This window comes from Leuciscus leuciscus, assembly GCF_965113295.1.
Source record: "Leuciscus leuciscus genome assembly, chromosome: 23".
NCBI classification, from domain to species: Eukaryota; Metazoa; Chordata; class Actinopteri; order Cypriniformes; family Leuciscidae; genus Leuciscus; species Leuciscus leuciscus.
In genome coordinates this window covers 2,399,927-2,413,077 of record NC_138747.1, presented here as the reverse complement: position 1 = coordinate 2,413,077, position 13,151 = coordinate 2,399,927, and the positions used below count along the sequence as shown (strand labels likewise).

Genomic DNA, 13,151 nt, shown 5'->3' with positions numbered 1-13,151 from the left:
CATAACCCTTCTCGAGCTCTTCACTCTGGTAGACACTGTTCCCAGAGCCAGATTAAAGGGGTGGTATAATGCTCTTTTCACAAGATGTAAAATAAGTCTCTGATGTCCCCAGAGTGTGTGTGTGAAGTTTTAGCTCAAAATACCCCACAGATATTATTATATAGCATGTTAAAATTGTCACTTTTTGAGGGTGAGCAAAAACGCACCGTTTTTGTGTCTGTCCCTTTAAATGCAAATGAGCTGCTGCTCCCGACACAGAGGGCGGAGCTTCCACAGCTCATGTCCTTTTACCTCACACACACATGCACTGAAAATTTCAAAAACTTTTAGCCAAATCTTTTATGTTTAAAACGGAGTCAGAAAGATGTAGAGACTCAAGAAGAAGTGACAACATGTAGAAGCAACAGGACATTTCTGAATGGTTAGTTGATGAATTTATGAAGCTGATGTGTAGTTATCTTCTAGTCATTGATTAGCATATTCTGTCTTGATAATCTATAAATCGTGTTCAGGGGGCGGGGTTTATGTAAATTCTAGGGTTGGTGATGTCACTAACCCGGGAGGAATGTGGTGTAGTCTCTACCAGCCGTTTGTTGTAGTCCTTAAAAAGCGATTTCTTTAAAAGCAAATCTCTCCCTTTGCTTTGAACTTTGAGTGTTGTAACTTTGCAGATGTTGTTTATGCCCAAACAGCAACATTACACACTAACTAAAGTTAGAAAAGTCAAATCATCATCAACCACCCCTTTAAAACTAAGAGGAGAACATGCCTTTGCTGTTGCGGGCACTAAACTCTAGAACAGGTTACCAGATCACATTAGATTTGCTCCGACAGTACATTACAGATTTTTAAATCTTTGCTTAAAACTCATTATTTTTCCATTGCTTTTAATGTTCCTTGATGCGCAGCTTATTTTTGTATTTGTCTTCTGTTAGTATTTAGATTTTCTTGTGCTATTTAGTTTGAAAATTGTCTCTGATTTTATTTGTGAAATTAGTTTTCTATTGCTTTTGCTTGTATTTATTTCATCCGATGTTGTAAAGCACACGGGTCAGCTGCTGCTGTTTTATTGGTGCGATATAAATAAACCAAACTTCAAACTTGAAAACTTGAGAGAGTTTGGGAGAAAATGAATCTGCTGAAAGCCTTTTCTCCATCAGACGCTGAGCCGAGACTGTAATCCCCTAAACATTATTTTGCATCCTCGGTTGATGCATGTTCCTTTACACATGTTTCATAAGTGTGCACGACTATGATATAGTCTCAGGTTTGTTGCATTGGAGTTGCATAGCATTGTTGCAGAATTGAATTGCTGAATGTTGTAGCGATGGAAATGATTGCTGAGGATGATAAAGGCATTTGTTATCATTTCAGGAAGGGCGACTCACTCCCGTTCTCACCAGTTCAGTGGGACTGTGCTTGCGTTTGTCTTTTCTGAAGCTTGAGTTTGAGTGGAAACTCTGGTTTATAATTTCACAGGACTGCATTTTTGGATGGCAGGCAGTTTGTATTAAATGAAAAACGTGGTTTATGCTTATAATTTACTGACATTGTGTGTATTTCAGTGATGTGATGGAGGAAAGCTGAAATGCTGTCTAGACGCTGTCTTGGGAGTTTTACAGAAAGCTTCTAAATGCGTTTTTTGTTGCTTTCAATGTGTCTTTGAGTTTTTCAGTGCTTTATTTTCTGATGGTTGTTTCTCTCATTGCTTTAGCCAGAAAACTATTTTGTTTGAGAAAATCACTTCATATCAAACAAATTTTTTCTTTTCATTTTTATTATTATATTAATTTACCTTTGGCTTTATTTAAGCTCTATTTAAGCGTTATTTATTATATGTGACCCTGGATCACGTCACCAGTCTCGAGTCGCACGGGTATATCTGTGGCAATAGCCAACAATACATTGTAAGGGTCAAAATTATCGATTTTTCTTTTATGCCAAAAATCATTAGGATATTAAGTAAAGCTCATGTTCCATGAAGATATTTAGTAAATTTCCTATCGTAAATATATAAAACATGTATTTTTGTGAGTGAATGCTGCACAATCGTGAACATAAATGCACAACTTTTTTTTATTTTTTTATCTCGGCCAAATATTGTCATATCATAACAAACCATAAATTAATGGAAAGCTTATTTATTCAGCTTTCATGTGATGTATAAATCTCAATGTGACTGGTTTTGTGGTCCAGGGTCACATATTTTATTTAAAAACAATATTACATTTTTTACATTGACACTGTAGAATTACAATAATAAAATGTCTGACTGTCTTCATTTCTTTTCAAACGTTAGACCATTAAACTTTTATTTTGACAGAAAACTGCGGGAAAGCTTCTCTTTTGTTGGTAAGCGCTTCTCACATTACTAAACTTTCTTCCTACACTGAGAGAGATCATGTATCTGCGTGGGCTTCAATGGCCTGCTGGAGAAGAGTGATGATGATTCAGCCTGAGAATATTAAAATAGCTCACTGACTGTGTGAAGAGCAGAGTGTTTGCAACCTGATGTTTGTCTAATGGTTTTGTCAGTGGACTAACTGGAGGAGATGGATAATTTGTTTATTTGATTAGCCAGCCAATGGCGTGAGATTGGGGGCGGAGCTATCTGTGTTCTTTTGTTTCTTTGTATCTTTTTGGTCAATGGCAAGTCGAGATTGTGTGTGTTTGTATGAGACAAATGTGTTGACTGTGTTCAGTTGGTCAAGATGAGGATGATTTTCTCATTTGTGTGTATGCTGTTTTGTGTCACTCCCGATGGCTCAGGTCTCAGTGTGGACGCACAATTGTGCAAAAGTGAAGTGAATCTGGAGTACTCTCCTGAACTCCAGCTTGTGTCATTGACGTACAGACGCATTAAGTTCATAAAACCTGCAGTGTGAAAATCAGCGCTTCTGCCAGCTTATATGTCGATGTCTCTTTTCCATTTTGCAGCCCAAGTTTCTGTTCTACAGAAGAAAGAAATGCATACAGCTTTGAAATAACTTGAGGCTATTTTTGGGTGAACTATCCCTTTAATGCACATATTGAAATCCATCCCACGGATTTCTCTCACAGTCATCAGAAGACGTGGCTACAGTGAATGTAGTTCAGCATGAGTGATGAATTTGTAATAGCAGCGCTGCTGTACTAATGTTACTGTAAGGACACCCTCAGAGACATATGAGTAATAAAAGACATTTTAATTAGATAAATCGAATTGATAATCAGTCTTTAGTTTGATAGATCTGTGATGCAGTATAAGCTCTTAATAAACATGAATTAATGTGCATGTGTTCTTCGCACCTCTGGACTCCTTTAACAAACGTTTAACAGCTCACAAACGCCTGAGTCTCCGCAGCCAATCAGAGCGCTCGTCCCACAGCTGGCCTGGAAACCCAGCCGAGAGTAATCACCCCACTCTCCGTAATGAGGACAGCGAGGGGTCCCACTGCAACCCGGGCCATCTTATTTTACCTCACACATGCTCAAAGTCACAGTTAGGACGAATGTGATGGAATAAACATTCTAATGTTGTAATAAACCCATGTGGTTATTTAAATGTGGCGTGTAATCTGCTGAATGTTGTGAGGAAAGCATGCATCTGGTTCATGCAACCCTATATATAGCAGTGTTTCCTACAGGATTTTGAAAGACTTTGGGGATGGACTTCTGTTCCTCTTGGGGGGTCTGGGGACATGAACCCCCAGAGAAAAATATAAAAATTTGCAATTACCTTTTTTTTTTGTTTTATACAGTGGCGGAAACAAGCTTCCAAATGCAAGAGATAAATCCTTGAGCTTTTATTTTGACGTAAACTGCAGTTGAGCTTTTATTTTGACGGAATTTTGATGGAAACTTTAGTTGAGCTTTTATTTTGACGGAACTTTGATGGAAACTTTAGTTGAGCTTTTATTTTGATGGAAACTGCAGTTGAGCTTTTATTTTGACGGAACTTTGATGGAAACTTTAGTTGAGCTTTTATTTTGATGGAAACTTTAATTGAGCTTTTATTTTGACGGAACTTTGATGGAAACTTTAGTTGAGCTTTTATTTTGATGGAAACTGCAGTTGAGCTTTTATTTTGACGGAACTTTGATGGAAACTTTAGTTGAACTTTTATTTTGATGGAAACTGCAGTTGAGCTTTTATTTTGACGGAACTTTGATGGAAACTTTAGTTGAGCTTTTATTTTGATGGAAACTTTAATTGAGCTTTTATTTTGACGGAACTTTGATGGAAACTTTAGTTGAGCTTTTATTTTGATGGAAACTGCAGTTGAGCTTTTATTTTGACGGAACTTTGATGGAAACTTTAGTTGAACTTTTATTTTGATGGAAACTGCAGTTGAGCTTTTATTTTGACGGAGCTTTGATGGAAACTTTAGTTGAGCTTTTATTTTGACGGAGCTTTGATGGAAACTGCAGTTGAGCTTTTATTTTGACGGAACTTTGATGGAAACTTTAGTTGAGCTTTTATTTTGACGGAGCTTTGATGGAAACTTTAGTTGAGCTTTTATTTTGATGGAAACTGCAGTTGAGCTTTTATTTTTGACGGAACTTTGATGGAAACTTTAGTTGAGCTTTTATTTTGACGGAACTTTGATGGAAACTTTAGTTGAGCTTTTATTTTGACGGAACTTTGACGGAAACTGCAGTTGAGCTTTTATTTTTGACGGAACTTTGATGGAAACTTTAGTTGAGCTTTTATTTTGACGGAGCTTTGATGGAAACTGCAGTTGAGCTTTTATTTTTGACGGAACTTTGATGGAAACTTTAGTTGAGCTTTTATTTTGACGGAACTTTGATGGAAACTTTAGTTGAGCTTTTATTTTGACGGAACTTTGACGGAAATTGCAGTTGAGCTTTTATTTTGATGGAAACTTTAGTTGAGCTTTTATTTTGACGGAACTTTGACGGAAACTTTAGTTGAGCTTTTATTTTGACGGAACTTTGATGGAAACTTTAGTTGAGCTTTTATTTTGACGGAACTTTGATGGTTACTGAATACACAATAAATTCAACACATGCAGACTGAGCCGTTCTGAGACGCGGAAAACACCGGATCACAAGTGTTCACTACGCTTTGAAACACGCAGCGCAAACATACTGTAATCTTAAAGTTACTTTATTTAAATAACAGTCTGTTGCGATTTGATAAAGGGCACAAAGCGATTTTTAGTTCGCTTGAAAGATACTTTACCAAAGCAATGGTGCAAAACAACATTAGAGACATTTTAAGTTATTATGATAATTTTTTTTTTTTTTTTTCAGTTCATTATGAAACTGTGGCGGCACAGATTAGACTATGATGGGCCGCCAGAGTCTAGATAGAGTCGCATATAATTATAATCTATGTGTAAAAAAAACACACAAAGATTCAAAGATTTTCAAGAAGAAACAAATTCATTAAATTTTTTTTATATATCTCAAAACAGTTTAATAAAACATGCACACATTGCTGGTGAACAATTCAGTGCCATAATCACAACATATTCTATTTTATTTGATTTAATGTACATTTTTTATTGAAATCAGAAATGATCAAGACGATTTTAAAAACCCTAATTACAGGCTTTTCCTGTGTTGTGGGGTGTTATTAATTTAATATATTATGTTTTTAAAACATTTTTATACATTTGCTGATCATGTAATTGCATGAATGTGAACAATAGATATATTTTATCACGGTGTAGATGTGCAGATGCACGCTAGAGGGTGCTATTGATATTAATATATATCTTTTGTTTATTACTGGTGTATTAAAAGGGGTTTCCAAAAATTGCACCATAGCCTGAACTGGGTAGCCCAGGTGATGCGAGATGTGTTGGTTAGGTGTTAGCAGGGCTGTTCTCACTACACGTTCATTGAACATCCCAATCCACCCCCAGACAAGGAAGGTTAGAGTTATTGCCGCAGCCAATGGCTTCCTTCAGTCCTGCTGCTGTTCACAGTGATGGTGACAGTGATGAACGACAAAAACTGCTGTTTGTGTGATATATTGTGCTTGTTTGATTCAGTATGTTTTAGTTGAAAGGATTCAGTGATTATTTACCACAAAGGACTCTTATTTTTGTGATAATCTGACATTAAAATGCAGTACAGTTGGCATTACCCATAATCCTTTGCTCTTTGAATTTGCATACACCCTCTGACTTACAAAAAAAAAGTGTTTTCAGTGCGGTTTTGACTTTAAAATGTTACTGAATGTCATTTGTAATGCAAGTTATTGATATTTTTATTCAAATATCCTACTTTTATCGTATCTTATTTTTTAGATTAATATTGTTTTGTCTTTTTAAGGTGGCTCTGCTGGGAATGGACATAGTGTCCGCTCTAGTGACCAGACTACAGGAGCGCTTCAAAACACAAATAGGAACAGGTGAATAATTTAATAATGTGTATTATAAACATATGCATTTTACCACTGATTTTCATACGTTTGTTGATTCTTAGAACAAATGCAAGATGCTTATAATCTCAGATATAAAGACTTGTTTCTTCTTCTCTCAGTTCTGCCCAGTTTAATCGATCGTTTAGGTGATTCTAAGGACCAGGTTCGAGATCAAGCACAGTCACTTCTGTTAAAAATCATGGACCAAGCGGCCAATCCGCAGGTGAAACACTTTGCATCCTGATTTAGAGTAAAACTCTTTTTTAAAATTGTGGTTAAAACTAATAAAAGCTTCTTTTTTTTTTTTTTTTTTAGTATGTTTGGGACCGAATGCTGGGCGGCTTCAGACATAAGAACAACAGGACCAGAGAAGCTGTTTGCTTTTGCCTTATTTCCACTCTTAATGTGTATGTATCCATCAGATTTAGTTTCTTTTTAAAATTCTATTTTATTTTAAATATGTTTTCCCTTTGTGTGTTGCAGATATGGAGCCCACGGCTTAACCCTTAGCAAGATTGTTCCTCACATCTGTCATTTGTTGGGAGACCCCACTAGTCAGGTGAGAGTGTTTTTCTGCACATCTACAGACTTTTATTCTGTTTTCGGTTTCACGAGATGGCAGGGATTGTAGTATCGTGGTCTATGGCTCCTCCTGCTGGTGATCACAGGGACTGCGGCTGACTTTGAGACGACTACGAGATGGTAAAGCCATGCTCATTTGATTATATAACATGTTACTGAATGAATGGTTACCATATTTACATGCTACTTCAGAAAGGATATATATGGAAAAATAGTTAGTCTTTTTATTTGAGCTTTATTTGTATATTTCATGAATGTTTCCAGTGTGACGAATGCAGCAGCAATTATTTTTAAACAAACTATTCTTTAACTATTTAAACTAGGACTGTCTGGATTACTGATTAGTCATCTGATCGTGATATTCAATCTAATTACAATTAGATAACCGTATTAATTGTTCAGTTTAAATTTCAAACACATTTTTACCAAAGATTATAAAAAACACTGTTCACAAAAATATGAAGGTTTGTGGTTTTAAATTATATTATATTATATTATATTATATTATATTATATAAATTTTCACAGCATTAAAGTAAATCATATGGGTCTATTTTATTATTTTTATAACTATATTATATAACATTCCAAGTAAAAATAACGTGTTAGTCTTGCACTGCAAGTGACATGAACACAGAATTAATGTGTTAATTGCAATTATTTGTATGACAATTAATTGAATGCATAAAATGCATGATTGTGACAGGCCGAATTTAAACATCAGTTTTTTTATTTTTATTATTTGATACATCATAGTGAAGTCATGAACAATTGTTTAATATTGCATATTATGTACAGTTTCACATAATATTTAAAAAAGAAACTGTGCATTAAGCAGTACTTTTGAACATAGTTATAGTTAGATCAGAAATGATAAAGACTATTTAAAAATCTCATTTATGGGGTTTTCATGTGTTGTGGGGTGTTACTAAATAACTGTATTATTATATTGTTTTTATGATAATTATTTTTATTTATTTTTTACATTTGCTGATCATGTTATGCAGTATAGAATAAATTCTTGTCAGTGTACAAGCTCAGATACTGAAAGGTTGATTTTAACATTTTCTTTCTTTACTAGAATATTTAAAGGGGTTTCCAAAAATTGCACCATAGCCTGAACTGGGTAGTCCAGGTGATGCGAGATGTGTTGGTTAGGTGTTAGCAGGGCTGTTCTCACTACACGTTCATTGAACATCCCAATCCACCCCCAGACAAGGAATGTTAGAGCTATTACTGCAGCCAATGGCTTCCTTCAGTCCTGCTGCTGTTCACAGTGATGGTGACAGTGATGAACCACAAAAACTGCTGTTTGTGTGATATATGTGACCCTGGATCACGTCACCAGTCTCGAGTCGCACGGGTATATTTCTGGCAATAGCCAACAATACATTGTATGGGTCAAAATTAAGTGAAGATCATGTTCCATGAAGATATTTTGTAAATTTCCTACCGTAAATATATAAAACATGTATTTGTGTGAGTGAATGCTGCACAATCGTGAACATAAATGCACAACTTTAAAGGAGATTTTCTCAATGTTTCGATTTTTTTGCATCCTCAGACTCCAGATGTTCAATAGTTGTATCTCGACCATATATTGTCCCATCCTAACAAACCACACATCAATGGAACGCTTATTTATTCAGATTTTATATGATGTATAAATCTCAATTTCAGAAAATTGACCCATGTGACTGGTTTTGTGGTCCAGGGTCACGTATTGTGCTTGTTTTATTCAGTATGTTTTAGTTGAGAGGATTCAGTGATTATTTACCACAAAGGACTATTATTTCACATAATATATATAAAAAATCATGGGCTGTATACTGTGTATTAAGCAGTACTATTGAACATGTTATAGGTAGATCAGTATGTGGTGTTTGTTTTTATTCTGTGTTTTGCAATGTAATTTGTAAATGAATTTCTTCTAAATGAATAAATAAATATGTTCCTCCTCAGGTTCGAGACGGCGCGATGAACTGCCTGGTGGAGATTTACAGACACGTGGGAGAGAGAGTGAGGATGGATCTGGGGAAGAAGGGACTGCCACAGTCACGGTAATAAAACCACATTACAGTCCTCCATCCCTTAAAACTCATCTTTGATAATCAAAATGACATATTTAAGTGTTTTTTTTCCTGTGAAAAGAATTTCTTCATGCCTTAAAATAGCTTGAATGTAATCCGACATCCTTGCTTCATTTAGTATACGCGGACTTATGAATATGCAAATTAGCCCCGCGTCCACTCACTCACAGCAGCTCGGATTACCTGGTCCGCTCGCTCAACTGTAGTAAACACGACACAATGGCAAGTGTTAATGTTAGTGTTAATGTAAATTTAGCCATATACTGTATGTTTGAACACAGCTGTCTTCTAAACATCAGCATCGATCCTCATAGAAAGTGGAGAAAAGCTCCGCCCCCGTGTGACGGGATTGGTCACATGTTTGTGACAGTAGGAAACGGGCGTTTTTGAGACTGTCTTTAGTTCACTGATAAAATACTCAGCAATGGTGTCGACTTATGAATTTACACATGGTTTGTCTTAAAGCATATTAAAAACACCACATAGACACATAAACAACATTAAAAGCTTGATTATTATTAGATATATAGATATAATTATTATTAAAATCATTGCATCATGACAACATTTTACAAAACATATTTTCTTCAATTGATTTATTTAATTTATAAAAAATTTACAATAATTATTTATCCCTTTATGATTTATTTTGGAATCACACATTTCATTTTTCTCAGCTGTTTTCTGTGTTAGAAATAATATAGTGACAGTGTTAGTGTGTATTTGTGTTTGAATAATTATTTTTATAATGTGTTCAACCTTGTATTAAGCGTCTCCTGTTTGTTTTGTTCAGGTTGAATGTGATTTTCAGCCGGTTTGATGAAGTCCAGAGGTCTGGGAACATGATCCTGTCCACAGGTGAGTGATCTGGGGTTCGATGTGATGTATGTGTGAGCAGGAACAGATGCTGTCGGCTTTAAACGAAAGGGATGAAAGCGTGTTCAGGTGCTATATGAACTTACTGGGACATTAACTGAGGTTTCTTCTATGTGTGTGTGTGTGTGTGTGTGTGTGTGTGTGTGTGTGTGTGTGTGTGTGTGTATGAATTGCTCGCTGGAGAGATTGTTCCCGTGGTTCAGCTATTGTTTCCTCGCTGCCCCAGTTTCATTGTGCGTGTGATTTTGTGTGTGTGTTTTGTGACCGTAGTTTTGGTTTCGTTCGAGACGGTGGAATGTGGAAAGACTTCGCCCATCAGCGTTGCACAGTTTACAAAACAGGAATACGTTTTCCCGTTCTACAGTACATTATGCATATGAAAAAAATACATCCATATGCATTTAAAGACAGATTCAATCTAAAGCATATAAATGGCAGAAGTGATGACTGTTTCAGAAGTGTCAAGCACCCACGATGTTTCGTGTCAATCATCCTATAATTGCCCCCTGGTTTAGTGCATTAGGGCTGAGATAGACTCACATCGAAGACACTGCTCGTGTTTGTGCATGAGAGTGTCGTGACACAGCAATATTTTACACTTCCACGAGTTTAAACCTGTTTTATAGGGCTGGGTATTGACACAAATTTCACCATTCGATTCGATTTCGATTCACAAGCTTGCAATTCGATTCGATTTCGATTCAGATTCGATTAAATATTGATTATTTTGGATATCAGGTACAATACATGGCAAATATCCTCAAGGAAAACAAATCTCTTAACTAATGCTGTAAACTATGGGAGTCAGTGGTAGCCGACTAGGCTTCATTAGCCTACTATAATATTGAAGGTAAAAATGAACTGATTTGTATACAAACACTTAAATTACACTTTTATTTATTTTTATAATAATAAAGTTATATGAAATATAAACATTTAAATGGTGTCTGTCATAAAAACCTGCCAGATTTATTCAAACATGCATTAAATATTGAAGAACATAAAAAATTATAATGAATATGTAATATGGTGCATATATTTAGCAGAATGCTCCTCTCTAGAGTTAATTTTTCTCGCTGACTGACGAGTTTATGGTCACTGGATATGGTTTTTCTGAGGTAAATGTGACGTTACATGACATTGTTTACAAGCTGTTTTACTGACGTCTTTCCACGGTTGAAACACTGATTGGGCGATTCCATGTCACATGATACGGATTTCGATAAGTTGTACTCTACCTTTTAACACACTTTCAGAAGCTCATTCATGTTTATCTCGCGGTGTAACTGGTGTTATTAATGCAGAAGAGAAGATCATGTGCTTCTCTAGAGCTGAGCCAGAGCGATCTCACGCCACAGTGACATAACGGTATTTATGTTTTTGAATTTCATAAGAAAATGGACGTAATTTCATATATGAGACTTTGTTTCATATCAATAGTAACAAAGCACAAAGATTATTGTGATTTATTGGATGGGATGCGCGCTACAATGTTACATTCATTCAGCAACTGAAAACAGGATGACTAATCGATTCCTGGGATTTAAGAATCGATATCGGTTCGTAAAAATGAGAATCGATTAAAATTGAGAAATCGATATTTGTTTACCCAGCCCTAATATTTGATCATTTGTTAGGTGAAAATCAAGCATCTGAATAGTCCTAAATAGGGTTGTCAAATCTACTACCGGGATACTGAAATTTTAAATGTGACAATATTACATTTCTGCAGTCCCGGGTATATTTGTTACCCGCTGATAGGCAAACGCTCCAGTGTGAATGTGTGTGAAGAGCATCTACGGTTTCTTTTTACAACATGCTTTTGATGTGGTGATCATTTCAGCTGCGGTGGATTTTTTATAGATAAGATTAATTATGTTACTAACCATGGAAATCTGACTTTAGATTTTAAACTTATGATAAACTTTTATCATTTCATTTAAACAATTTAACCAATCATATTGATAGAGCTTGACATGTTAGTCATGATGATTCTATTTTGATGTGTCTGGCTTTATCCTATAATTACATAGCCAATCACAGGCGTATCTGTTGAGTGCATGAACGCAATAGCCAATCAGAGGCGTTTAAGTTAGTTTTTGTTAGTACGTTTTTTGTTGGTGCTTTAGTATGCTTGCAAATATTGCCAACAAAGTGTAAACATAATGTAAATAAGAGATTCAGATAGATCTCAGTAAGCAGGCGCTGAGCTTCAGTGATTGACAGCTTCAGTGATTATAAAGGGAGCGCTTTGTCCTGAATCTCCGGGTTGTGTAATTTTGATGTGTGTTATGCAGCTGTACGGCTCATATTCACAATCAGTGTCACCCATCAATGTGTTGCAATGCTGTATAAATGTGTTGGTTATGGTTTTGAACATTCAGTGCTCTCTGAATTACAATAAAAGGCCAAACATGCCATCATCATGTTTTTCCAGGCCTGTTTAAAGGTTAACGGCATTACAGACACACAGCGGTCCCTGAAAACAAAACACACTTCAGCCGAATACAAACCATCACAGACACGAGCCGCGTCCTGAACAGTATTTCGTTTATACACATCAGTATTTTTGTCTTGTCTTCCTGTACAATTTTAAATCAAGATATATTTACTTTTTTGAAAAGTATTTGTGAATTTGTTTTCTGAAAAATGTATCAAAATGAAGTGAGTTTATGGTTTAAAGGGGCTATATGTAGAATTCAGAAACCCGTGTTATTAGTGACACCGGTGGCCGTTAAGAGAACTGCAGCAGCACTTACTGGACACTGAACGTGATTCAAGACTCGATATACACTCAGTGAAGATCTTTTTCATTCTTCTTTTACGGGTAAAAAGAATTTGTAAATAGCTTTGCAGTGATATACTGTTAACGAACATCCCGACGCCGTCCACTGCTGAGAGAGACTTTAGATGAATATGTAAATATGTGCTGATCTTTCCTCTCAATAACAAAATAAACACACAGAAATGAAAAAACAGCAGTTCAGAAAGCATCTGATCATAGTGATGTGTGTGTTTACTGCAGATCTGAGATTCACCGGCATCATGTTGACAGATGAACTCATTAAAATTACACTGTTATTATAGTTTGATTATAGTTCAGATTTTCTGATAGCGTTCGCTGCTCTCACATTCAGGCTGTTCAAGAGGAAAATGTTCCCGTTATCACCTTTGGCCTCGTTTACACCTGGGATTTACATCTCAAATGTGACCACTAGTGATCAGATTT

General features: G+C 35.8%; 1 protein-coding gene across 1 annotated transcript in view; it reads left to right on the top strand.

Moving 5' to 3' along the window:
• LOC309488022 (CLIP-associating protein 1) overlaps nt 1-13,151 on the top strand; it is a 77,121-nt gene that overhangs the window by 5,361 nt on the left and 58,609 nt on the right. The window contains exons 3-8 of the mRNA XM_082156046.1: nt 6,285-6,363; nt 6,495-6,598; nt 6,691-6,782; nt 6,859-6,934; nt 8,919-9,016; nt 9,840-9,904. Coding sequence (XP_082012172.1) covers nt 6,285-6,363; nt 6,495-6,598; nt 6,691-6,782; nt 6,859-6,934; nt 8,919-9,016; nt 9,840-9,904 — 514 coding nt within the window. The remainder of the gene's footprint in view (nt 1-6,284; nt 6,364-6,494; nt 6,599-6,690; nt 6,783-6,858; nt 6,935-8,918; nt 9,017-9,839; nt 9,905-13,151) is intronic.